General features: G+C 60.4%; 2 protein-coding genes across 2 annotated transcripts in view; one reads left to right on the forward strand and one right to left on the reverse strand.

Moving 5' to 3' along the window:
* The window catches only part of BRD3 (bromodomain containing 3), a 32,864-nt gene extending 13,220 nt beyond the window's left edge, over positions 1 to 19,644 (forward strand). Inside the window, exons 2-12 of the mRNA XM_065879787.1 lie at positions 1,157 to 1,482; positions 2,333 to 2,470; positions 3,063 to 3,210; positions 3,976 to 4,190; positions 5,996 to 6,367; positions 8,702 to 8,830; positions 10,910 to 11,101; positions 12,284 to 12,507; positions 15,444 to 15,736; positions 16,861 to 16,989; positions 18,757 to 19,644. Of these exons, the coding sequence (XP_065735859.1) occupies positions 1,270 to 1,482; positions 2,333 to 2,470; positions 3,063 to 3,210; positions 3,976 to 4,190; positions 5,996 to 6,367; positions 8,702 to 8,830; positions 10,910 to 11,101; positions 12,284 to 12,507; positions 15,444 to 15,736; positions 16,861 to 16,989; positions 18,757 to 18,872 (2,169 nt within the window). The 5' untranslated portion in view covers positions 1,157 to 1,269 and the 3' untranslated portion in view covers positions 18,873 to 19,644. The remainder of the gene's footprint in view (positions 1 to 1,156; positions 1,483 to 2,332; positions 2,471 to 3,062; positions 3,211 to 3,975; positions 4,191 to 5,995; positions 6,368 to 8,701; positions 8,831 to 10,909; positions 11,102 to 12,283; positions 12,508 to 15,443; positions 15,737 to 16,860; positions 16,990 to 18,756) is intronic.
* A 4,938-nt stretch (positions 19,645 to 24,582) lies between these two features.
* BRD3OS (BRD3 opposite strand) lies at positions 24,583 to 24,837 on the reverse strand. Its single transcript, XM_065880001.1, has one exon. The coding sequence runs from the start codon at positions 24,835 to 24,837 to the stop codon at positions 24,583 to 24,585; it is 255 nt and encodes an 84-aa protein (XP_065736073.1).
* Positions 24,838 to 26,718: the final 1,881 nt, after the last annotated feature.

The following is a 26,718-nucleotide window of genomic DNA, read 5'->3' on the forward strand; positions in this document are numbered from 1 at the left end:
CCCTAGGGGTGCTCCAGAGCGCTCCTCCGAGGAAGGGCGGGCAAGCGGGGCAGGTTTGCTCGGTGGCCAGGTGTGCGCGGCGTCTGTTTTGAGTCCTCTTCCCTCTTGGTCGGGGGGCGCTGAGGAGGCACTGGCTGGGGTTTAACAAGCCAGCATGGGGGGGCCCTGGTCTGTACCTCGCACTGATGACCGTGGTGTAAACAGGCCCACGTGGCAGAGCAGGCTTCCGGCAGGACGTCCGTCAGCCAGCTCGAGAACTCTCCCAAGTTTTAACGATCTGCTTTCGCACGTCGTAGAGAGCATGTTTCCAGCGGCCGACACACGCTGCTCTGTCCTCCCCGAAGGCTGGCCCCCAGGCGGGCCCTGCCACCCAGCCCAACCCGGCTCAATCCCGTGACAGGTGCACATAAACACCTACGGGGTAGCAGCGTGCACGATGCCGCCCGGGTCCAGATTGCGTATGCAGCCCCCAGCGCGTTTTGCGTCCGCAAGTGACATTGGGGCCACCGACTTCCTTCCAAGACGTGGTGGGGTTTTGATATTGGGGGCAGCCCCTTCACCCTTTCCTGCACAACATTCCAAGAGTCGGGGTGTGGTCCTACAGCCCCTCACTCGCTGAGGCTGCAGGCTCCCATCGCCTTCTCCCTCCACCCCACCCCGTTTGGCCGAGGGCCGGCCGTGTCCACGGCCCAGCCACCATCACAAACCAGAGCCCGTTCTCACGGTCACGTTAGAACCTCCATCGGTGGCCTCACTCAGAGGGCCCTGGCTCCGTGTGCCACGCGTGGTTCCACGCACGTCGTGCCGGTCCACATCGTAGCTCTCCACGTGCGGATCATCCCCTAAAGTGTTGCCACGGTCAAGAGCAGCGGGCGGCTGGTGGGCGGTGAGCCGACAGTGGCCCCCACCTGGACGGCCGCCTCCCCGCCTGCCCAGGTGGCACCTGCTGGCATTCTGTCCCGTCACCTGTGCCTCTCCCTGCCCCAGCCTGAGGGCAGCAGTGGGAGAGTGGTTCTCTGACAGGTGAGGGTTGGCCTGACCGGGGGGAGTGCGCCGACGTGGCCTCACATGACCGCACGGCTGTGCTCGGGGACCCAGATGAGGCGGCGGGGCCTGCGGTGACCGGCCGTTCCCTGCCGTCCCTCCTCCCCCGCAGGTGCTGCCTGACTGGGCCCAGACATGGGATGTCGCACCTCGGCGGGGAGCACAGAGGAAGCCAGGGCCTCGCCGAGCTGCTGCCGTGACGGCCAGTGAGCGAGCAGCCGGAGGATGTCCACCACGACGACGGTCGCCCCTGCGGGGATCCCGGCGGTCCCGGGCCCCGTGAACCCGCCCCCGCCGGAGGTCTCCAGCCCCGCCAAGCCCGGCCGCAAGACCAACCAGCTACAGTACATGCAGAACGTGGTGGTGAAGACGCTCTGGAAACACCAGTTCGCTTGGCCCTTCTACCAGCCCGTGGACGCCATCAAGCTGAACCTGCCCGTGAGTGGCCCCCTACCCGCCGGCCCTGCCCCTCCGTGGCCCCGACTCCTGGGAGGACGGCCCCCCTGGCCTTGGCAGAGATGGTGCCTGGAGGCGGCTGGTCCTGCTAAGCCAGGCACAGCTCAGGACCCACAATGACCAAGGAGCAGAGGGGATACTTAGGCGAGTGGGGGAACGGAGGGCGGCTGCCCAGGTGCAGGAAGCGGGGAGAACCCTTGGCCTGTGGGGGGATGAACGGGGAGCCGGCGATGGGGCTCAGGCCTAGAGGCTCACCTGTGTCTTCATCCCGTGCCCGGCACTGTCCTGCGGAATGACACGTGCACACCTGAAACCCTGTGCTCGAGAGGGGTGCGGCCCACTTTCCCAGGGATAGCGCCTCAGCTGCATGCCCGGTGCCGACCTGACCATCTGACGGCTTTCTCTTTTGGACCCGAATAGAGAGCCCCTGAGTCCTGCGAGGGGAAGCCCTGGACTAGCACTTGGCGGCCTGGGTCCTGGGCCAGCTTGGCTTCTGGGCACTGCGGGCCCCCAAGCGAAGTTTGGAATCTGGGGAGGGGTCTCAGCCCCACCTCCAGAGCCTAGAACAGCTCTGGGCTCTGCCCCAGCCCTGCGGGTCTGTGCGTCCACACAGAACCCTGCTTAGGCCAGGGGCTTGGCAGGGATTATGCTGGCCGAGCGCTCACCCCAGACCTGACGCCCACCTGCCCTCAGGTGAACAGAAACTTGGGTCCAGCCCCAGTACCCAGATCCCTGAGGAGACTGCCCCCTGCACAATCTCTGTGCTTGGGAGTCACGAAAGTCGTCATGAATTTGAATCCAACAGTAACACCCCTGAAAATCTCTTTCTTAGGATTACCATAAGATAATAAAAAACCCAATGGATATGGGGACTATTAAGAAGAGACTGGAGAATAATTATTATTGGAGCGCGAGTGAATGTATGCAGGACTTCAACACCATGTTTACAAATTGTTATATTTATAACAAGGTAAGAAAATGGTGTGGCGTGGGCCCTACACACCCCTGTGAGCTGCCCCTGGCCCGGGGAGGCCTGGGGTGGAGGGCCAGCCTGGGGTTGGCCCGGTGCCCGCCGGGCTGGGCTGGGCGCTTTGCAGCAGCTCTCAGACAGGCCCAGGGTGCATCCCAGCCTCGCGCTCAGCCCTTGTCTGGCCGCGATCCCCTTGTGTGGGTCCCACAGGCTACATGTTTGAGCGGTTGCCTTGTGTGTGGACCGCCCCGCCCGGCCCCGGCCCCGGCCCCGTCCCCTGCTCCAAGGAGGGAACATTAGAACAGCCTTTTCGGAGGGCGTCGATATATACCAGACGCTTTAAAACGTCCACACGCTTGGACCTGTTTTCCTCCGTGGGATGGGATAAAGGGTGGTTTTTATCCTTTGTGTTTTTTGAATTCTTCCAAGAGTTTCCGCGTTAAAATATATTCTTTTTGCCTCCCTCCTGCCCCGCCACATCCCTTCACAGCTTGCTAAATAAATGTTTTTCTTGAGCAACCACCATGTGTTTGTCTGCTGCAGACAGACGGCTCCTTTCCAGCAGGTAACCTTGCCTCTCCTGTGTCTTCAGCCCACAGATGACATAGTGCTCATGGCCCAAGCCTTAGAGAAAATTTTTCTGCAGAAAGTGGCCCAGATGCCCCAGGAGGAAGTTGAGTTATTACCCCCTGCTCCAAAGGGCAAAGGCCGGAAACCAGCTTCGGGAACCCAGAGTGCAGGTAAAGGGGTGGACGCGCAGTCCTTCTCTCCACCTCTGGCAGGTGGGCAGGGTGCCGATGACAGCGTATCTTCTGAGGGTCCCTCCGCCCCTCTGGGCTCAGTTTTCCTGACCCAATCTGCAAGGTTGGGTCAGTGATGATCGGAGCTCCGGGAACCGGGCCTCTGCTGTGTGTGGCCTGCAGGCCCGGTGACCTTGCTGCCGCCTGCCTTGGGGCCTCGCTCCGGGCAGGGACCGCGTTCCTGCTGTGTCCCCGCGCTGCTCCTCTCCCACCCGCCTCACCCCCCAGCTCTGAGGACACCTCTTCTGGAAGCCATGCTGTCCCTTTGTCCCCTCCGAGGACTTTGCCTCTTCAGCACACTTTGTGTTCTCTGTGGCCTGTCAGGGAGTGGTGGGGATTAGGGTCAGCACAGGGGGTGACCTTACCTGGCCCGGGCACCTGGAGCAGAGGTGCACCCTGATGGTGAGCTTCCTGGGCAGCCCAGCCCTCCAGAGAGGCCAGGGTGTTTCACACTTACAGACGGGGCTGAGGCTGGTTACCTGTGGAACCCGAGTCAACCCCCTGGCTCTTCCTTACCGGGCTGTGCACCTTGTCCTGGCTCGCTCATTTGGACCATGGAGGCAGCCACGATGAGGGCCAGGGTCTTGGCAGGAGGGGCTCTGCTGGCACCCGGCGGGCCCTGGCTGGAGGGGATGGTCCCGGCAGCGTCCAGAAGCATCGCTGGTAGAGCCGGGTCAGTTCAGCCTCCTTCCCTTTGTCCTCAAGGTACGCAGCAAGTGGCGGCCGTGTCCTCTGTCTCCCCGGCAACCCCCTTCCAGAGCGTCCCCCCCACGGTCTCCCAGACGCCCGTCATTGCTGCCACCCCTGTGCCAACCATCACTGCAAACGTCACGTCGGCCCCTGTCCCCCCGGCTGCCGCCCCGCCCCCTCCCGCGACGCCCATCATCCCCGTGGTCCCTCCCACGCCGCCCGTTGTCAAGGTGAGCTTCCCCCGGGGGCGTACTGGATGCAGGCAGGTGTGGGGCGGGCGGGCAGGAGGGCCCTCCGCCGCTTTCCCCTGGCACCGACCGCTTGTCGGGCGTTGGGCGTATGTGACTTTGGACGGGTCCCCTCCCCCACCACGCCCGTGAGGTGGGCCGCGGTTCCTGACACCGACAAGGAGCCCGAGGCTCGGAGCGGCAGGTCACACAGCTGGTGAGGGCGGCTGCGCTTGAGCCCCAGCTTCGCCGGCCTTTGCAGGGCATGGGCCGAGGTGGGGGGTGCAGAAAGGAGGGGGGTCCCGGCCCTCGCCGCCCGCGCTTGCGCCCGGATTGCCTTGGCGTGGGGAGGGCGGTGGCGGCCTCCGCCTGCTCCTCGCGCCCCCGTGAGTGTGCGCGCACGTCCCTCCCCCGGCTCCCTGCGGGCTTTCCACGGCCGGGCCTGGGCTCGGAGCGGGCGCCCCCCGCGAGATCTGGGGGCCAGCGAGGACGGCTGAGTCTCCTGCTCTGAGCAGGCCCCCGTGCCGGCCACTGATGTGTATCGTCTTCTCCGATTTGACCCTCACAGCGAGCGACCCTCTGGGGCAGGCAGTATTTCCCCCATCTTACAGATGAGGAAGCAGGCGCTCAGAGGGGTTAAATGGCTCCCCCAAGGTAAAACGCCATCTCCGTCGCTTTCCTCTCCCCCGTGGCCTTCACTGCCTGTACTCGGGCGGCGCCTGGCCCGGCCGCCCCACTCAGCGCCCGGCTGTCTTGGAGCATGTCCTGTCTGCCATGGCCCAATGAGCCCCCGGGCCCCGTGGCACATGCTTGGCCTCCGTGGGCGCCCGTGAAGTGTGTGTGGGTGGCTGGCTCGTGCCCGCCAGCCTGGGGGCAGCGGCTTGGCTGGGGCGGCGACTTTGGTGGCGCTCAGACAGCAGACCCCCGTGAGGCCGGCGGCCCAGGTGCGCCTGGCTCCCAGGGGCTGCTCCGCCCGCCCGAGCTGAGGGGAGGGGAGCGCCCCGGGCTGGCCTCGGGGTCACAGCGACCCTGGCCACCCAGGCACGAAACACGCTCTCACGCGCTGGACACACCCACCAAGTGCTCGTTGGTCATTTCCGTGTTTCCTCCCCCGGTGGGAAGTAGCTCTGTGACGTCTGCTGCCCTCAGGGTCAAGTCCAGCCCTGCCCAGGCACTTAGCGCCCCCCGGAGTCCTTGGTCCCCAACCTCTTGCTGCTGCTTGTGTTTCCCGGCTGGGCCGCTGCCCCCGCCCCACCCCCCGCATGCTCCTCCCGCCCCCCTCGTCCCGTGGCTGCCACTGTCCTGGGAGCGCCAGCTTTGAGGCCCGCGTCTGGGGCGCCCCTCTGGCCTTTGACCAGCGGGGGTTCTCTCGTCCCTGCTGTCCCCAAGCCCCAGTCCCACTTGGTGACGGTCCCAGTCACGGTGCCACCTCGGTTGTGCGAGTCCCTGAGCCGCGGCCCAACCCCAGGCGCGGGTGGGCTGCGTGCTGCATCTCACGCCGCTCGGGGTGGTGAGCGCCCACCGTGACGGCGCGGGGCCTGGGGTCTTGGCGGGTGGGCGGGGCTCAGGGATGGCCCGGGGGTAGGTTCGGAGTCCAGCCTCACCACCGCCAGCTGTGTGACCTCGGGCCGGCAACGTGGCCCCTCTGAGCCTCGGTGTCCTGCGTGGCGCGGGGCCCCGGGAGGATGGCCGCGACCATGCATGTCCTTGCTTCGCTCGGTGCCTGGCGGCTGGTCCGCGCTCCAGGGGCGCCACCGCAGCGGTTCTGATCCCGGATCCCGGGGCTCACTGTTGTTTTGCTGTCGCAGAAGAAGGGCGTGAAGCGGAAAGCAGACACTACCACGCCCACGACGTCCGCCATCACCGCCAGCCGCAGCGAGTCACCCCCGCCGCTGTCGGACCCCAAGCAGGCCAAGGTGGTGGCACGGCGGGAGAGCGGGGGCCGCCCCATCAAGCCGCCCAAGAAGGACCTGGAGGACGGCGAGGTGCCCCAGCACGCAGGCAAGAAGGGCCGGCTCTCGGAGCACCTGCGGCACTGCGACAGCATCCTCAAGGAGATGCTGTCCAAGAAGCACGCAGCCTACGCCTGGCCCTTCTACAAGCCGGTGGATGCCGAGGCCCTGGAGCTGCATGACTACCACGACATCATCAAGCACCCGATGGACCTGAGCACCGTCAAGGTAGGTGGGTGGTGAGCCAGCCGGGCCCCCTTCCCCTGTCTGGGCGGCCCCTGGCACCTGCAGGGCGGCCTGATGTCCCGAGGGTCTGTCGTGGTGCTGATGTCTTGTGCCGGCCCGGGGGCAACGCAGCAGGCTTGGGGCATTGCCCGGCTCCTTTGGCCTGCCCTCCAGCGGCAAACGGGGCCTCAGGGCTGGCCCGGGGCCCTGGCGTGGGTCTGGCAGGGTCAGGGAGGAAGGTGTGCTCTGCCCTACGCTCACTGGACCGGCAGCTTCCTCGTCATCTATCCCTCTTGAGCCGGTTTCGTCATCTCGTTCATTTTCATCCCGGCGCGTTTGCAGGTCTTTGTAATGATGTTAGGCAAGGTGGCCCTTTCCCGTGGCCCAGCCCCTCCCTGGACAGAAGTGGGCGCTGGACGGGGTGGTGGCAGAGCTGAGACCGGGAGCCCCGGCCTCCCGATTCCCGCAGCAGGGTCTTCCTGCACTCGCGGCTTCGCCCTTGGCTTTTGTGGGTTTTCCTCCGGGTCAGGTCAGTTGTGTACAAGCAGGGAAGAGCAGGTCTGGGCCAGGCAGAGATGGAGAAGATTCCCTGGCTGGCAGCGGCAGCCTCGAGGGCAGGAGACCTGGGGTCTTCCCAGAGTGCGTGCAGGAGGGGTTCCTGAGCCCCCATCGGGCTTGGGCCCCAGCACAGCTGCCCTTCCTCGGTCTGGATCGGTCTCTGACGGTCTGAGGAGCGTTCCTGGCCGTTGGACCGTTACCTGGAAAGGTAACCCCACAAAAGGGGCAGGTGGTTTCTTTGCACCGATGGGGTCTGGGCCCTGAGCCGCTGGGCTCAGTCACTCTGCCTCGTGTACCTGGACACTGCCTCGTGTATACCTGTCTGGGGCAGACTCTCTCTCCTTAATGGAAGTCTTTCTCCCCGCCAAGGGCCAGGACAGACCTGGCCATCTAGGGCAGCGGTTCCCGGGGAGCTGGCCGAGTCAGGCGGGCCTGGCTGGGCTGGGTGACCGAGCAGCTTCCTCACCTTCTCTGATCTTCGTCCTAACTGCGAGGGCAGGGCTCCGGTCTTCTCGGACTCGCTCAGTGCTGTAGTGGCCCTGCTCCTCCTGGGAGCCCAGGAGTGTCAGCTACTTTTCTTTGACTGATTTTTTTCTTTTAATTTGTGTAAGATGGGAACAGAGGGTGAAAAATCCAAGCAAAGCAGAGGTGGGTGGAGAGAAGACCTAATCTCTGGTATCGTTGCCACCCTTTCCAGAGATATTTCCAGCTAATGGTTTGGTTACATCTTTCTGGATTAGCTCCTGGCTCAGGCTGGCTCTTTCCAAGCAGGTTTTGACTATGGGGCAGTGGTACTTGGGCTCCCAGATGTACCAGGAAAGTGGCCGGCTGTCAAATTAGGGCCGGAGTCTGAGAATCTTGCAGAAGTTGAGAGGGTCTCGGGTGCCCATATCTCCTTCCTGGCTGAGCTACCCCAGACTGGGGAGGCTGTGCAGAGGGCTGGAGCCAGGCAGCCCCAGTGCTGTGGGAAGCTCTCCGGGGGCGGGCAGAGGAGGACGGTGTGTCCTAGGCTGTAGAGGCTGCAGGTCCTGGAGTCTGACCACCACCAACCCCTCCGTCGAGGCCAGGACTTTGTTAGTCTAGGTGCCGGCGAGGTAGGTGGTTAGATTCCAGCCCACAATGTCCCACTGCAGCAGAGCACGGCCCCCAGGATGAGCGGGCACCTGTCATACCCCCGACCCGCGGTCCCTGACTGACGAGCTCATATCTGTGTGAACCCATCAGGCGTGGGGAGCTCTCTCCCTCGAGAGCCGTTGCCCCGTCTGCCCCGATCTTAGCTGCCACACTGTGTCCCTGGCTGGCTGCACTTCTGTCCCCACCTGCAGAGCCAGTCATCCCGTGCTCCCGGCGGGGCAGTGGGACGACCTGGTGCTCTGTGAAGCAGGCTAGCTAACAGGACCTGGATTCTCAGGGGAGAAAATTAAACGTCTCATTCTGAGAACTGAGTAGCCCCCTAAACTGGTAGAGAGCGGCTTTTCGCCAGAAGCGGCTTGCTCCCCACCGGAGCTCCTGCCAACAGGGGTGTCGGCATGTGAAAAGTTAGCCAAAACGTAGAGCTGGGGACTTTGGTTGCGGGAGCTGGAACTTTGGGGAACACCTTTTTCTTTCTCCCTGAGTGTCAGCCTCTCTGTGGGGTCCTGGGCCCTCCCCTCCAAGCCCTCGGGGCCACCCTTCCACCTTCTCCCTGGGCTCCCAGACGAGGTCTCAGGCTGGCGGTGGACGTGCGGAGGGTCCCAAGGCACAGCGGTGCCCTCACGCCCCGTGGCTTGTGTGTTACAGAAGAAGATGGACAGCCGTGAGTACCCAGACGCACAGGGCTTTGCAGCCGACATCCGGTTGATGTTCTCCAACTGCTACAAGTACAATCCCCCCGACCACGAGGTGGTGGCCATGGCCAGGAAGCTGCAGGTAACGCCAGGTGCTCTGTGTGGGGAGGGCACAGGTGGGATCAGCCGCTCAGGGCAGGCACCCGGGAAAGACATGGGTGTCTGGGAGGGCATGTCTCCCGGGGGAGGGGCGGGGTTGAGGGGCGGGGTGTCTGGGGACCTCGTCCACGGGCATGTTTCCCCTGAGCGGCGGCCGAGTGGCGGCCAGGCCCCGAGCCTGCTCCCCAGGGACGTGGTGGCCAAGAGGCCAGTTTCTGCCTCCTGGGAGCTGCAGGCTCAGGTGGGCAGCGGCAAGCAGGTGGGGGCCAGCGGGTATTCTAGCCAGGGTGGAGACGGAGAGAAGGCAGACGCCTGCTGCCCTGCACTTCACCGCGTGCCGGGGGCCCCTCGTCAGGAACCTGCTGGTGCGGCCCGTGGGCGCCGTAGCGGGGGACGGCTGTTTGTGTCGCCTGTTGCTTTCCCGACCACAAGGCGGACGGCACGTGGGAGAAGCGGGCCTGCAGGGAAGCGCAGTCTGGCCCTCAGTGGTGGGACTTCGCGTACACGCACACGGATCTCACAGGCCGAGTGTGCGCACACCCCTGTACGTGATTATCTGTCAGAGCCTGAGGGCTGCCGCGGGTTTCTGTACGGGCCAGTACACCGAGCCTGTTCTTATCTCTCTTTGCCATCACGCAGCCTGTTGCTTTTGTAAATACAGGACCCAGAATGTTGTCCTGTAAGACGTTCCCAGTCCCTTGCTCAGAACCCTTTTGAAAACCCGGTACGGTAACTCGGGAGCATCCTTGGTCACCCAGGCCCCGGACGGGGCCTCAGGGGGAGCCTCCTTCAGGCCTCTGGGTGCCTGCCCTAATCTTCCTTACCTTCCTCCCGCCTGTGGGCCCTGGCTGCTGCGGCCTGCCCCCTCTGTGCACTGGTTCCCACTGGGGAGTGTGGTAGAGCGGTCCTGGTGGTCCCAGTACACCCAGAGGAAGCGACCGGGACCCACGGTTTCATACCAAGACCATGAAGCCGAAAGGCTCAGCAAAGCCCCGTGCTGTCGTTGCTCTGTTGATGCTCCTGAACCTTGCGAGTAGTTCCACGAGGAGGCCAGGCGGCGCTGGCAGCAGACGGGCCGAGGGCAGCGGCTCTGATTCTGTTCCGGAAAAGGTGGTCTCTGCGGTGCGGCCACGGAGGTTGGGCACCTTAATCACCGATGCCTGTTCAGTAATTGGCTGTTGGTTGTGTCAAGTCAGGCTGGGTGGGGTTAGAGCCTGACGCTACAGCAGCCTGATGTAGACCCACCCCCACCCCCTGCCGGGGCGGGGGGGGCCGTTTGCCCAGAGCGGGCCAGGTCATGGCCTTGCGAAGCAGCGTACCTCTGAGATGTCTTTACCCCAGGAGGAGATTCTGGGGGACCAGGACCCAGAGTAGGTTCTTACGGGAGCCGGACGCCTGGTCGGTGGGGCTGCACCTTTTGCATGTAAACCAGGTGTATGTGGCTTCAGGTGTCCGAGCTAGCAGAGAGAAGTCTCCCTTCGTGGCCACTCATCCTGTCTGAAATGAACCTGGGCCACCGGAGGGGAGGGGATCTTTGTTGAGCGTGTGCTCCCAAGGCTGTGTAGGAGCGGGCAGTTTGGATAGGACAGGACTTTTGCCTTTTGAGCCAACTTTTGGACCCAACTCAGAACGAGATGTGATACTACAGTAACATCACAGGGGAGAGAAATGGGGGAAGCCAAACGAGCTCCCAGATCCAGTGGCTAGGGGGCCCCCCCGGAACAGGGTCAGAGCTCAAAGGAAGGCCCTCTCACTGTCTGTCAGTAGGTGGCAGCCTTGGACTGGGATGCTGAAAAGACTTGCAAGCCGTGGACGGGAGGTGGGGTGGCTAATAAAGGAGCTCGTGTGCCAGCTCCTAAAAGGCTGTGTCTGTGGCCGTTGACTCTGCGCCCTCTGGCCCTGGACCGGCGCTCAGGGCCTGGGGAGGGAGGGGCAGAGAGCAAGCCGGGGTGGGTGGCGTGGGGGCAGCCCAGCGCCCTGGGCAGGCTGGGTCCAGTCTCCCCGACTCCCCGGGGGCTGCCCACGGGCGTCCAGGACCCAGGCGGCCCCTGCTGTCCCGCAGGACGTGTTTGAGATGCGGTTTGCCAAGATGCCGGACGAGCCGGTGGAGGCGCCCACGCTGCCCGTGCCCGCGGCCCCTGTGGTCAGCAAGGGCGTGGAGAGCAGCCGCAGCAGCGAGGAAAGCTCCACGGACTCAGGCAGCTCGGACTCGGAGGAGGAGCGGGCCACGCGGCTGGCGGAGCTGCAAGAGCAGGTGAGTGGCCGGGCCGGGGACCGCGGGGGCCCAGTCCCGGCCGGGCCTTGATCCGACGTTTGCCCTGGTCACCCCCCCACCCCCACCCCAAGCCACAGCCGTCCTCCACGGCGGTGTCGCTGGCAGGGCACCCGGCGAAGGTGTCGGTTCTGAGGGCCCCCTCGGCAGTGCCTGCAGGCCCGGGGCCCTGTGAGCCCGACCGGGTCGGGACGTCCCTGGAGCCCTGGAGCCTCCTTCCGCTCCAGAAACGTCTGGGAGGCACCTGCAGAAGCCACAGCCGTGGGGCTCCACGAGCCTGTCTGGCTGGGGGCGGGCACGGGCTCCGCAGCTCTGCCAGAGCAAGGTTGTCCTGCCTCGGCCTCTGACCACCTGTGAGTCGGCCCTCCCCGCCGCTTCGCGCGCCTCACGTGCAAAATGGGACCAAGAGGTGCTGGATTCCTGGGGGGTGGGGGGCCTCCAGCAGGGAGGAGACAGTGAGGTAACAGTGACCCTGCCGGCACCCCGGTGGGGCTGGGCATCTGAGCTGAGCCTTGTCGGGGATGACGGTGCAGGGAGCATGGCCCTGAGGTGTAGCTGTCAGGCCGGGGTCCCTCCCACGCCACGTGACGTGGCTGGCGTGTGCGAGCCTGGTGCCGTCTTGGCCCGTCCACCTGCTAGAGGCTGGGGGCTCCGTTTCCTCGCCCGTCCGGCGTGAGACTCCCCTTGGGGTCTGCTGAGGTGAGAAGCGTGTAGAGCACGTAGCACGCTGGCAGCCACTTGCCGGATGAGATGAGTGTCCCCTGCCGGCACTGGACCGTTTTGACCCTGCAGAACTGCCGTGTAACATCCCAGCAGCTGCCCACGAGTGGAAAGTCTCCTCTGTGCAGGCATTTAAACCTCGCCCTAGAGAGTCTCCCTCATCTGGAAAACAGAAACTAGCAGGAAAACCAGGAGGCACCATTTATCGAGCCCTTCGGGTGCCACCTGCCCTGCACTTCAGGCGGGGAGACCGAGGCCCAGCAGCTCGCCTGCCGTCGCAGGGGCAGGGAGGGCCAGACGGGCTCTGCCGCCCTCCGGGACCTGTCTGGCTCCCCGGCTCCCCTCCCCGCACGGTGGCGGCAGCTCCTGGGCACCCCAGCCCCCCGCCCGCGGCCCCCTTGGGCCAGCCCTGGGGAGCCCCGCTCAGCTGCCTGTCTCTTCCAGCTGAAGGCCGTGCACGAGCAGCTGGCCGCCCTGTCTCAGGCCCCAGTGAACAAGCCAAAGAGGAAGAAGGAGAAGAAGGAAAAGAAGAAGAAGGACAAGGACAAGGAGAGGCACAAGGCCAAGTCCGAGGAGGACAAGAAGGCCAAGGCGGCCCCGCCCGCCAAGCAGGCCCAGCAGAAGAAGGCTCCCGCCAAGAAGGCCAACAGCGCGACTGTGGCTGGCAGGTGGGCGCCGGCGCCCCGTGTCCTGTTCACCCATGTGGCGGGAGGATGCTGGATTCGGGGCTCTGTCCTGGTGACCTGGACCCTGGGCTGTTACGGGGAGATGGGGGCGGGGGTTGGTGGCCCTCGTCTTGCCCACCTCGTGGGAAGACTGGGAGGACCAAACGAGATCTCTGCCTCGACAGCGTGGGCTCCGGAGGGTGGCGCTCAGCTCCCCGTGGGGCCAGCCTCAGTCACAGGCATGGGAGATCTCAGCATCTAGAGGCTTCGGGGACATTTTCCTGGTCTGGGCCCGGGAGTTTGCTTTGGGGGGGTCTTGGCGCCGTGTCCTGGGCCCTTGGCACCCCATCCCCACGTGGCCTGGTCGGCGGAGGGTCGGGGGTGGAGGTGCACCTTGGCACAGAGCTCCCTGGTCCCCACGGCCTTCACTCAGCCCTTGCCGTGGCCACGCGCTGCCCCGAGGACTGCCTGCCACAGATGAGCAGGGATGACATGGGGAGGTGAGGGTGGTGGGAAGGCACGCCGGGCCGGGCTCCTCTCCCGGCGGGGTGGAAGGAGGGCGTCCTGGAGGAGGGGCGATGGCTGCACAGAGGGTCCGGATGGGGTTCCAAGAATCAGGAACAGCGGGCACAGAGCTGTAGAGGCCAGTGGAATGTGTTCCTCGTGGGAATGAGGATAAGGGTGGGCACTGCTGAAGAACAGAGGCCAGGTTGGGAAGAGGGGAGGGTTTAGGCTGCCGAGGCTGGCCGGCTCGGTTGAGGTGTTTGCAGTTCGTTCTCCAGTGAAAATGGTCAGATCCTGGCCAGTGTGGAGGATGGATTAGCGAGAGGCAAGAATGGGAGGAAGGATGCCCTCTGGAGTTGCCGTGATCACGCAGGCAGGAGAGGCCGGTGTGGCCGTGGGGGTGGAGCTGTGTTGCTTTGAGAACTGTCTGTGAGGCAGAGTGGACAGGCCTTGGTCCCTGGACGTAGGAGGAGGGGTATGCAGAGCTGGGGACTTGGGCTTTGGTAGCTGGGCGGGCAGTGGCACCATCGAGAGCGGCAGCGAGAACGGTCAGGGGTTTTCTCCCCGCCCCGTTTTGCAGGGGGAGGCAGAAATCAGGTTCCCTGTTCTGTCTCTGGTTTTGGTGTCTGTACAATGCTGGCCTCAAAAAGGAGTTGGGAAGTGTTCCCTTGTCTTCTGTTTTCTGGGGTAGATTTATAGCCTTGGTATATTAATTCTTAAATGTGTGATAGAATTCACCAGTGAAACCATCTGGGCCCGGAGTTTCACTGTTGGAAGGTTGTTAACCAGGAATTCAGTCCCTTTGAACGTTCCCCACAAATTTGATATATTGTGATTTCATTTAAGTTCCAAATAATTTTTAATTCCCTTCAGGCGTCCTTTTTGACCATGGATTATTTAGAAGTGTGTTGTTTGGTTTACAGATATTTGGAGATTTTTCCAGATATTTTTCAGTTACTGATTTCTAGGGTCAGAGAGCACACTTTATATGTTTTCAACATTTTAAAGTTTCTTAGGATCTTATGGCCCAGAATACGGTGTGTCTTGGTGAATGTGCCGTGTGCGCTTGAAAAGAGCATGCATCCTCTTCCTGTTGGGTGGAGTGTTGTGTAAACATCAGTTAGAAGGTTAAAAAAAAAATCTTAAAAAGAAAAGAGATACAAATGAACTTATTTACAAAACAGAAACAGACTCACAGACTTAGAGAACAAAGTTATGGTTCCCAAGGGGGATGGGGGTGGGGGTGGGGGTGGGGGGGTAGGGATAGACTGGGAGTTTGGGGTTGACACGGACACACTGCTACATTTAAAACAGATAACCAGCAAGGATCTCCGGTAGAGCACGGGGAACTCTGCTTAATATTCTGTAATAACCTAAATAGGAAAATAATTTGAAAAAGAATAGATACATGTATATAAAAAAAAAACAACAAAACTTTAAACCCCAAACAGACAAAAACATGTCAGTTAATAAGTTAATTTGGTTGATGGTGGTGTTGGGATCGTCTCTGTTCTGCTGATTTGTTCTATTAATTACCGAGAGAGAATTGTTGAATTCTGCAAGTGAAGTTGCAGGTTCTCCTGTTTCCCTTCAGTTCCATCAGCTTTTGTTTATATATTTTGAAGCTTGGTTTTAGATGCACACACGTGTGGGACTGTGATGGTCAGTCGACTCTTTTATCATTATACAGTGTCCCTCTTTTTCCTAGTAGCATTCCTTTTCCTGAAGTCTACTTTGTCTTAAATTGTTACAGCCATTGCGGTTTTCTTTTGATTAGTATTTACACGGAATATTTTCCCCCCATCTTTTTACATTTAACCTACCTCTGTCGTTATATTTCAAGGGGGGTTGTGTAGACTAGATAGCATATACATTGGGTCTTGGTTCTTACCCAGTCTGAGCACCCCTTTCTTTTAATTGGTGTGTTTAGACCATTTATATTTAATGTAATTGTGGATACAATTTGGTTTCCACCTACCATTCCCTTATTTTCTGTCTGTCCCTGCTGTTTACTCCTCTGTCCCCCTTCCTGCCGCCTTCTGGGTTACTTGAATACGGAGATGAGTTTGACCTGTCCTGCTTAAGATGCCCGTGGGGCACTGAGGGGAGCTGACCACCACGGTTGTTTCCCGGCCAAGGCCTCCCTAGGCCGGTAGCAGCCTCTGCTCTGACCTCTGGAGCAGGGTCTTCCGTGTCCCTGGAGATGTATGTGTGTCTCCAGGCAGGCGCCCGGCTTCTCTGTCTGGGGGTTGGGCTGCTCCTTGGTAAGAGAGCCTGGTCCTGGAGAGGAAGAGGGCCGGCGGGCAAGGGGTCGGGGTCTGGGGGGGGCGGTGGGGGGAACTCGGGGTTGTGGGGCAGGGGCTGGGCGGGGGAGGGGGCTCCAGGGATGGGGACGGGGGCTTCCACGCCATGATGCTCCTTGCCTTCTGCCTCAGACAGCCGAAGAAGGGCGGCAAGCAGGCGTCGGCCTCCTATGACTCGGAGGAGGAGGAAGAGGGGCTGCCCATGAGCTACGATGAGAAGCGCCAGCTCAGCCTGGACATCAACCGGCTACCGGGGGAGAAGCTGGGCCGGGTGGTACACATCATCCAGTCGCGGGAGCCCTCGCTCAGGGACTCCAACCCCGACGAGATAGAGATTGACTTTGAGACTCTAAAACCCACCACTTTGCGGGAACTAGAGAGATACGTCAAGTCTTGTTTACAGAAAAAGCAAAGGAAGCCATTCTGTAAGTCGTCAGGACGGGGTGCCTTGCTGCCGCCCCTGCCCGTCACCCCCTTCGGTCCTGGAGCAGACAGCCAGGCAGCCCCGGGGGTGGGAGTGGGAGTGGGTCGCACGCTGCCAGGCTCCTCGCCCCTCTTCTGCCTTGTGACTTGAGGATGCAGGGACACAGCTTCCGTCAGCTCAGCTGGGGGCGGGGCTTGGCTGAGACCAGCTGCGGCCCCACCCCAGCCGGAGCCCTTCTTCCCCTGCTCCCGGGCAGGTGGGCAGCACTTGTGTGCCTCATCCTTCCCCGGAGCAGGCAGGACCCCTGGGTCGGTCCCCAGCCCCATTCGTTCAAATGCTGGCTAAGGCCCTCACCACAAGCCTTCTTGAGGCTCCGTTTGGGGCCTGGGCTGCAGGCGACCTGTCGATGGTTCCCTGCCTGGGCAGACCAGTTCCCTTTGCCTGGGGTGGAGGTCCAGAGGCCTCCCAGGACGGACGATTGCACTGGCTCAGGCTCACCCTGGAAGTCGATGACTTCACTGGACGGGAACGAGTCGCTGCCTGGGTTGTTGGGTCCTGGGGAGTGAGAGGAAGGGCAGGAGGGCCCCAGGCCGCCCCACGGGGGCAGGAGAACAGGGCAGCCGCCCGGCCCTGAGGAACAGCACCCAGGGTGCACCTGCTGCTGTGCGTGGCCCCCTCGGGCTGCGTGGTCCTCATTCGCTCTGAGGGGGGAAACTGCCTTCTCCTGGATGGAGCGTGGCGTGACCCCTGCAGTCACGGCACGTTTGCCCCTCGGTAAGTCGCCTGTGGACTCAGAGGTGCTGGCTCAAGCACGCCAGGAGGTAGAGTTGGCTCCAGGGCGGAGTCTGGGCCTCACTGAGGCCGAGGGAGAGCCTCGGCCGTGGCGAAGGAAAACCATGAGTTGGGGGGTCAGGGCCTCAAGCCGCAGTTCTGCCCCTCACCCGGGGGCGCCGCCGTCTGTGCAGCTGTCTGCAGTGGGGGTGGTCTGTCCCAGCTCAGGAGTTTTGTGGCGGTTGCAGAGCCTCGCGTGTGGCGGGGCCTCCGTGCGTGTGGGCTGCCCCTGGGGCCGCCCGCCCTTCCCCGCCCTTCCCCGCCTGTGGCCTCAGCTCCCGTGCTCTTCCACAGCCACGAGCGGGAAGAAGCAGGCGGCCAAGTCGAAGGAGGAGTTGGCTCAGGAGAAGAAGAAGGAGCTCGAGAGGCGGCTGCAGGATGTCAGCGGGCAGCTGGGCAACAGCAAGAAGCCTGCCAAGAGAGGTACCCGTGGCCCTGGCGCTGCTCCGCCCCGGGGGCAGAGGGCAGTGGGAGGGAGCGGGCAGCTGACCTGGGTCTGCGCCTGTGGCTCCACCTCTTAACGAGCTGCGTTTCCCTGGAGGAGGCTGTTGACACCCCACCCCACCCCCGAAACCCTGATTTCCTTATCTGCAAACTGGGACCAGAGCCCGGCCCTGCAGGGAGGCTGAGCACATGACAGGCGTGTGTGAAAGCGCCGCTTTGCAGAGCCCCTGGGAGACGGCCCTTTGGAAGGGCGCAGCTGTGGTCTTGGGGGGCTGGACCCCATGACTTGGGAGGGACTGAGGTCCTACCCTGCAGCTTCAGTGGGTCCTGGCCCCCAGCAGTGGGCTTTCTGGCTGCTCTCAGACAGGAACACTAGTTCCCAGCCAGTTAGCCAGTATCACAGGTGGAGGGGGAGGGTCTGACTTCCAGCCCCAGGCCCTCAGCTCTGTGGACTCGGGGTCTTATTTTAGGCGAGCAGGTGATTTGATTCCTTGCCTCCTTTCCCCGGGGCCTGTAAGAAAAGGCAAATACCTTTGTCCTGGCCCCAGGGACAGTGGGGCCCAGGTGGCGGTCAGATTCTAGGTCCAGTCTTGGTCATGCAGTGGCCAGGTGCCACAGCCTTGCCTGGTCCCCTTGCCCAGTGCCAAGCTGGGGCTCGGAGCCCTGCTCGCTCCCACTGATGGCTGAGAGGCCCCCCTTGCGTTAGCCCTGGGGAGGGCGTGGTTGCTGCTCAGCGCGTGTGACTGTGGATCCTTCACGTGGCCGGCCACGTCTCCGCACGTCCCATCAGTTTCTCGTAGTAGATTGCCTTTTCTCCCAGCCTCTAAGTGTATTTAGATGTGTTGACCTCTGAGCTGTTTCTGCTCACACTTCCGACACCAAACGTGTGAGTTTTTCTCACGCCAGTTCTCCAGCTCCCACACGAGCAGGGTGTCCAGCAGTTGAGCTTCGTGCTGACGCTGTCTGCTCGGTTAAGGGCTCAGCGCCCTCCCCCGCTCCCCAAGACGCCAGGTGCACGTCCCAAGCCTCCCGTGCCTTTGACTGACGGGCTGGAAATCGGGGATTCCCACAACCCCCTCCTCAGGTTTGAAAATTGGCTAGGACGGCTCACAGAACTCAGGAATTATGAGTGAAACCCCTTGTGGTTTGTTATAAAGGACACAACTCAGGGACAGCCAGGTGGATGAGCGGCACAGGGCAGGGTGTGGGGGCGTGGAGTCTCCAGGCCTGTCCAGCCACCACCCTCCCAGCAGCTGGAGGCCCCCTGAACCGGGGGTTCTCTCTGGAGCACAGTCTCCAGTCCCCACCCCTCCTCGGCCATGGGGGCCGGCGGTGGGGGGAGCTGAAAGTCCCCGCCCCCGGTCACATGGTCTTCCTGGTGAGCAGCCCTGGGCTGTGTGGGGCCCCCCCGCCCCGAGTCACTCGTGAGCGTAAACTCAGGTGGGAGCTAAAGGGGCTCCTTAGCAGTAAAGGATGTTCTTGCCACTAGGGAGATTGCAGGGGATTTAGGAGCTCTGTGCCGGGAACAGGGTACGAGCACCAGACGCATTTCTTACACCATCACAACCTCGTTAACGCGTTGCTGCTTTTCAACAAAATCTCTTAACGTTTATCACGTGACCGGGTCAGGATCCGGGTGGGTCGGGGCATGTGGGGGGGGGGCGGGGGAGGCACGGACGGGCTCACGAGGAGGGAGGGGCGGCCGGCGCGTGGGGGGCGCACCCCTCACCCGCGCGTCTCCCCCAGAGAAGTCAGGCTCCGCGCCCTCGGGAGGGCCCTCCCGGCTCAGCAGCAGCAGCTCGTCTGAGTCCGGGAGCAGCAGCTCCAGCGGATCCAGCTCCGACAGCAGCGACTCGGAATAAACTCTGGGCTCTCACGGGACGGAACAAAACCAGTGGACGTCGCCCACGCCGAAACTCTGCAGTGTTCCCTTCTATGGTTAATATACTATTTTCGTTCCATGGTGTGCAGGTTCTCTTTTTAATTCAGTGTTATGGTATCTTCCAGTTTTGGCTTTAATAGGTCAAAGATCTTTCCGTGTGTGTCCATTAGACTTTATGAGAAGCTGAGAATCTGCATAACGCCTTTCCTTCGTAACTGAATTCAGTCTCTTGGAGATGACAACTTCAAACGCTAACCTGATGACCGTAGAAAAACACGTAAGGTGTGATCCGGAGGTTCATGCAAAATCCCTTTTCTTACGCCCGACCCGGTCTGTAGCTCCGGCGAGAATTTCTCCAAAGGAGATGTCTCGGAAATGGTACCGTATGTGAAAGCTGCCAGCTTTGCGAACAGGCGTTTGTCTTTGTCTTTGGGGGCCTGGGCTCTGACCCGCACGTCCGAGGGGTCACCTCTTTCTGCAGGGGCTGAGGACAGCCGTGCCTGCCCCCGCCGTGAGGGCCAGGGCTGGGCCCAAGCGGGGAGGGGTCATCATCACTGCAGCCAGAGCTCCCGCGGGTGGCGGACCGGCGAGGGTGGGCGTGGAAGGGAGCCGAGTTTTTCTGATCTCTGTGACGTCGGGAGCTCCCGGGAGGGAACACGGTGGCTGCGTGTGCAACGCGCGGGTTCCCAAACACTGAAACTTTTACCTCAACTTAAAAAAAAAAAAAAGAAAAAAAAAAAGAAGAAAAGATTAAAAAAAAAAAATACAGGAGGAGACTTTTTTGTAAGGTTTAGCAGTTTTCTACAAAAGGCCAGCCCCCACGTGCGTCCCCAGCCCAGCCGCTGCCACGCACTCCGGAACCATTGTCCCAGTTTCATGTATATATGAATACTTTATTTATTAAGATCATTGGTCATTTTTTTAAAAAAAAAAAAAAAGGAAAGAAAAACAAAACTGCAAAAGAAACACATTAAAAAAAAAAAAAGTGGCAGAGACGCAGGCCTTTTAAATGGTTTGAAGGGGAGCCCCAGACCCTGCTGGCCAGCGGGCCTCTCACCTCCAGGTGCTACAGCCTGCTGTCCCCGTGCCGGTGCTCAGTCACGTCCGTGTGCGCTTGCTCTCCTCTCGGGGCTGCTGGGGTTTCTGTTCTTGTTCTTTTTCGTGTGTGTGTGAAATTTGGACACTTACAGGCGTAGACGACTTCCAGCTGCAGCACGTTCTGGTTTTTTATTTCGTTTGTTTAGTTCTTTTGTATCCACTTCTGGTCTCTCTTAGGACTGTTTTAAAAGACTTCAATTTAGGGAACCCCAGTTATATAATATAAACTTTGTAATCTGAGAGAAGAAAAATGTATAGTAAATCTAAGTCTTGATTTTTAACTTTCTATTGTAAAAAAAATAATAATAATAATATACAGAGTTTAACAGAAGGTTATGTTTTGGTTTTGTTTTCTCCAGAGGCTGCCATACGGCCTTTGAGTGCAGGGATGCCCCATCCACACTGCCTACCTACGCTCTGACCATTGTGGCTTTGGCCAGGAATGCAAGGGCCCCCGGATGGGGCACCCCTCACCCCCCCCACCTCCAGGAGAGGGGCGCGGCCCCCGCTGCCCCACGCGGTCTTCCAGCCGCCAGCAGTGGCGGCACGGGGCTCCCTGCTCACGCATTTTCCAGTTAGCACAGAAGGGACCGCAATAGTCTCTCTCCCCGTGAGACTTTACTCAGGGGGGTGCTGGGGGTGGAGCCGCGGGTGGCCTGGCCTCTTGTCTGGTGGCGAGTTCTTTCTGCCAGCACTTCTGGATGGATCGGGAGACTAGTCGTTGGTATCCTAACAGGCGGTGGTTTCTAAAAATCCTAAAGTCGACTTGGATCCCACTAACACTTATGGCTAGAGGCTACCTCTGATGGGTATAGAACTCTGATGAGGCGATGGATGGTGGATTACCATTTTTCTGACTGCTGGTGATTCTCACCTTTGGGTGAGTTTTGAGCCAGTCTGTTCAAGTTTTTTCATTAAGTTTTGTTTGTAATAAAAATATAAATGAATTTTAGACTTGCCGTTTTTTAAAGCTGCCCTGTTTTTCAAAGGTGTTTTCTAAGCAGATCTTTAATGGAGTAAACAACCTATGGCTTGAAGGAATTACGACAGGATGGAAGGTCCTGAAGCGGGATCTCATGGGCAGAATGCAGCAGGCATGCATCTGAGTAACAAACAGACCCCAACTGGGGGGCCTGGAGGTGCTGGGGGCTCCCGTGGAGCGCCCCTCCAGCCGCGAGCGAGCGGGGAGGGTCACCTGTGCCAGCCACGCAGCGGGGGACATCGGGCCCTAGAGCTGAGCACAGCGGGAGCATTTCCTTACCTGCTGGTTCCGTGTTGGGAGAGATGTGGAGTCTCAGCCACCTGTGCTCCTTTCCTCTGAAAGATCTGCTGGCTCTGACGCTGCCGGAGGGCTTAGTCCGTGCTGAGCGGTTGTAGTTCATTGGCTTTTTTAAGGCTTTCTGTCCAGACTTCAAAACTGATTTCAGAGTTTTGGGGGGACCCTCTCCACCCCCTCACACCCCCCCCCCCGAGGTCAGCCTGTGGGTGTTCGCCATTTCCATTTCTCTGCGTTGGGCAAGCGGAGTTCCAGTGCCGAGAACCGGAGGGCAGCCTGTCGAGGCTTAGGGCCTGTGTTCGGTGGGTTGGCCTCGTGCAGGGCACAGAAACGGCTGTGGAACAGTCCTCGTGATCCCTGGGGGTCGAGGGGGCGGCTCGGGCTGTTAACTGAATTCCAGAGATGCTCACTCATCTTGCTTACAAACTGTTAAGATACGTTTTTCTTCTGTTCGTTTTTCGGTTTTTGTTCTTCTGCAATATTCACCTTTTACAGTTTGCGGGGGGCGGGGGGGGGGGGAACACCGCCCACGATAAAAGATTTGTTACACCCGGTGTAGCGCTGTTCCCTAATACTGGCATAACACTTCCAGGAGGTTTTTCTTTTATATTTAAAATGTTACTTTTCTGTATGGTGTGCATGCAAGTTTACCGTAACTTTTCTTAAGCTGTTTAGTGCCGTTTCTAGTATATTCCTGTAAATGTCAGTTACTGAAAATGAGTCCGGTGTACGTAGTTTTAGCTTGTTTATTGCAATGCTGGCCTCAACACAACAGAATAAAAGTGGTAGAAAGTACTCTTTGATGTTTCTGGTAATCATGGACCCTTCTCCTGGGGCATTTGTTTTGTTTTCATAATAAAAAAAAAAAAAAAAAAAAAAAGAGGTGCCTTATCCTGTGCTTTCTGGGCTCCCAGCTCTCCCCTTGCTGGCGTGTGACGACGGGGGGAGTCCCTCGTTTTGACATCCCGTAGCTTCTGGCAGGAATACCGAAAGCATCCCAGAGGGTCTTAAAGAGCTCAGTGCTGACCTTTTCAGGTCAGCAGCTCTGTGGATGGGCCGCCCCCCTCCATGACCCACAGGTTCGGTCGCCTCGGTTCCCGCCTGCTCGGTCATCCATCCTCTGTCCCCGCTGTGCCCTCAGTCTGCACCGAGGTGCTTTCCGGGACCAGAGGCATCAAACGCTCGTCCGCTGGCCCAACGGACGTTTCCAGGAAACCAAGTCGGGACGTTGTGCGCGCTGGGGTTTCGTCCACGGTGGAGGCGGCAGCAAGGAATGAAGGAGGTATCGAGACAAATGCCGAGTCCTGACGCCGTTTTCAAAACAGTCACAGCTGTTGGAGCCGAGCCTTGCAGTGACGTCCCCGGGGAAGGCTCTGCCCGAGTCCAGGCCCGAGGCCCCCCTGCCCTGTATTCCCTTGCCCCCCGTCACCCAGACTGAGCTCCCCGAGGACGGGGACTGAGCACGTCCGCCGCGGCAGCCCCAGCCCCAGCCGGGAGGCAGACGCGGCCTCCCTGCTCGCTAAGCGGCTTAGTGCCCGCTGTGTGCGAGCGGCCCAGGGCACGTCGGTCACCTGCACACCCGACCGGTGCAGACGGCGGCCGTGGCCCGTGCTTGCGGATGAGCCAACCACGGCCCGTTTCTAGGTTAGTCTGCGGGGCAGCGAGCATACAGCAGAGGCATTCCAGCTAATTCAGAAGTCTGCCGCCTTCCCAAACTGAACTGAAGTCGAATGAGCGCAGAGATGCCGACAAGGCCTGTCTGCTGGGGAATTCCAGTGTCAGGGCGCCTGCACGGGCGAGCCTCTACTGCAGAGGCCCTCCTGACTGTGTCAACGAGACAGGCTTCCCTCTTCGCCTCGGGGAGGTGCTTAAGGAAATCTGCCTTCCAGCCTCCCCACGGCTCCCTGCGCAAGGACCAGGCCTCTGGCTGGACACGTGACGTCGGGGGAACGCGGTCTGACCCAGCAGCTCCCTTCTGGTTGCCGTCTGCTGAGCAGCTCGCACACCTGCACGAGGAGCCACGCAAGGGGAAGGCCAGGACGTGCCGTGTGCATGGGCAGCCGGAAGGTCTCTGCCTCACGGGAGCGCTGCCAGCAGGCCGTTGGAAGCGTGACGTAACCGCCCCGTCTGTACAGCTGAGCAAAACCTCACAGAACCAGGCGCTGCGTGGTGCGGGATGCCGCCTCCGGAACCTCGGCACACGCACGCGCCGAGCTGCTGACGGCCGCTGCCTCTGGGGAGGGCGCCTCATGCGTTTCTGCACTGGGGTTTTTAGCAATCGTTAGATGTTACTGTTGTAAAAAAAAAAAAAAAAAAAAAAAAACCTGAAAGCCACGCTAGGATATTAGGAGCAAACAGATCAAAATAAGGAGTGAGGAAGGAAGGCGGCTCCTAAAGGAGATTTATTTAGAAAAGAAAACTCAGCTTTGACAAAAGACACTTCCGCGTTTGCCTCGCCACACAGACCTTCATTACAGCAGACAGCAAATCCTTTAAAAATGACTCATAAAGCTGCCCACACAGGTGGGCCGAGGCTGCTTGTGTGTGGTCACGGCCCACGCCCATCAAACACTGCGGGTGGCCGGGAGGTGCAGCCTCGGAGTAGAGGCTGAACTGCTGTCCGCTGAGGACCTGCCTATTTCAGCCCTGTGATTCAATTTGAAATCACCGTTAGCAGCTTTTGTGTAACTTAATAATTGGGGGGTTTCCTTAATGTTTTGGGGATGCCTTTGCCCCACAAACCTCCAGCATCAGGAAGCTAGTGTAGGAGCCATCACAGCGCATCACACGCAGTGATCATTTTGGTTACTAGACTCAAAACTCAAGTGCCACAAAGTCCCTGCGGAAATGTTGCTGCCGATGGCCGTTTAGGGCGAATCTGTCTTGGTCCCGCACGTCGTGGCCCCGCACGTGGATCTGCGACCTGACGTGATGCCAATTCCTTCTCCTTCTTCTAGATCTGACCCACTCTTTACCAGGCAGAAGGGAAACCTAAAGGACAGTCTGCAAGAATGTGACGAGGTGGGTCTGTAACCGGGGTGTCCCTCCCGCCTGACTTCTTCGGAAGTATGACCGAAACAGCATCTAGCCGGGCCCCGGACCTGGCCTGTGCCTACAGCGCCTGCAAGATCAGAACGGAGTCCAGGAGCCCAGTCCACCCATCAGCCCGACTGCGAATGGGCCGGGGCGCCATCTCTGGGATTTTGGGGTTCTTCTACCACAGCTCAACCTTCACCTTCACTGTTCAGGATCTCCCAGTAAGGACTAGGGATCAGCAAGGCGGCTGGGTGCCTGGGCTCAGGCTTTCACAGCAGAATTACATAACAGAACAAAACTTGGATTGCCCCGTGTCCCGGGAGACGTCCAGCTTGTTTTTGTCCCGGACGAGGATGGCCTCATTTCCGTACTGTGAGTACCACGTGCTTCGGCTCCTGCTTAGGTACGTCCCGGGCGGCACAGATGCCAACTTCTGCTGCTGCTGTTGCCAGATGAGCAGGGAGGTGTCCCGGTACCGGAGCCGGGCGTAGCCTTCGGACAGGGCTTTCTCTGCCAGCGGGACGCGGCCGCTCATCACTGGCCGGAACCTCCCCTCTCCTGGGCTCCTGCGCAGGAGGCCTCTGAGCCCGTGCTTTGCGCTAAACGCACTAGTGAACCGGTATTTCAGCTGCTGGGTTTTGAGGATTCCTTCTTTAACCTACTGGTACAAATGAGAAATTCAGGCCATTTACAGGCAACACCCTTGTGAGGGTTCTCTGCAAGGAAACTTGAGAGGAGCCTCCGAGCATTCTGAAAAGACACTTAAGAACCACACGTGAGTCGGCAAGCAGGTCAGCAGTGCCCTGGCCGCAGCGTTTCCTGGTGGCGGCTGTGCACACTGTATTAGGCGTGCAGTTGACAACGGGCGAGGCGCCCACCTCAGGGGGGACTTGTGTCTGCAGCGATTCTGACACCACGACGTGGACCACTAAATTTGCAAAGGTGTACCTGGTGTCCCGAATGGAAGGACATTGTACAAGTAGACAGACAGACAGCAGCTCCTGTAACTGCCCGCTCCCCATCTGTGCTCGGGTCGGCTTTCAGCACAGCAGAGGCGTTCTGATCCCTGCCAGGGATTTGGAGCCAGCATTTCTTCAGTGCTCTTTATCTGGCTAGTCTCCAGCTCCTGTCCAAGGTGTTGCTACAAAGAAATGAACATGCTGTCAGGTGTTGGGGAGAAAAGGGCCCCAGCAGAAATGGCAGGTTATATGGCACAGAATCCTCCTTAACTCTTGGCATCTGAGCGTTAAGCCAAGCTACCGACCGACACATTCCAGTATTTCATTTGCTCTCTGGTGACGCGGTGAGCCTGGGTTTAAGAGGTAGACCTGGGCCTCACCCTAGTTCTTTTATTAACTAAGGGGACGATCCTGGGGAAGCCACTTGTTGGAGCGTTAGTGTCTAGATCTCCGAAATAAGTCCTAAGAACTTGACGGGGCACAGAAGTGACCTGCCCATGCTGGGGACGCTGGTACTCACCCAGCCACCAGCGCCTTCTTTCTGCTCCAAGCATCAGGGAGGCCCCTGGACCAGAAAGAAAAATGACGTCAGGTGAAAACCAAACGGGAGCATCCACAACACCCCCGCCCCACGCCGCCCCTGCCCATGCTTTCCCAGCCATGCAAGTTCACTTCTCCTTCTGTGTGGCCCGCGCCCCCATCGCCCTGCCCAGTCATCACCGCCGGCTGCCGCTGAGCCCCCAACGCCCGGCCCGGCCCGCACCCAGGGCGCGTCCCCATTGCCTCCCCGGCGTCCCGGGTCCCGCCTGGCCCGGCCCGCGCCCAGCGTCCCCCTACCGCCCGCCCCTGTCACCTGACCCGCGCCCCCCGTCGTCGCCGCCCCGGCCGCCCGCGCCGTGGGGCCTCGGCGGCTAGCGGGTCGCGGGGCCGGGCGCCTCGGGCGGGGCGGCGCCAGTTGGCTGCGTGTCCGCGTCGCTATGGCAGCGCCGCAGGCATGCCGAGCCGAGCGCCGAGGCCGGCAGGCGGGCGCCACGAGCCGGAGCCATCGATGGCTCCGCGGGGCGGGATCGCGGGGCGGGGTCTCCCGCTGGGGGTGGAGCAGCTGCGGGAGCCACGTGACCATTATTGTAGGTCGTAGCACGGTGTTGGTCGTAGCTTCGTGTTGCTGTTTGCGTCTGCTGTTGCCACTTCTGCCACTGCTGTTGCTATTAGCATTCTTACCCCTAATAATCTATAGCGTTGTTTTTAATAATTTCATCTTGTCCCGGGCGTACGTACTCTCTCAAAACCACGTGTCCCACTAACCCATGTCACCCAGCCGGGCCAGGTCCCGATTCTGCCATGAAAATTAGGTCTGTTTCCTTCCGCACCCACCTCCAAATCCTTTTGCAATAATACTCTCGTTTGGTATCTGTCCCTTTCCCTACTGAACTTTCATTTTTACGGTTTCCCCTAAC

Source organism: Phocoena phocoena, chromosome 6 (assembly GCF_963924675.1).
Source record: "Phocoena phocoena chromosome 6, mPhoPho1.1, whole genome shotgun sequence".
Lineage (NCBI taxonomy): Eukaryota > Metazoa > Chordata > Mammalia > Artiodactyla > Phocoenidae > Phocoena > Phocoena phocoena.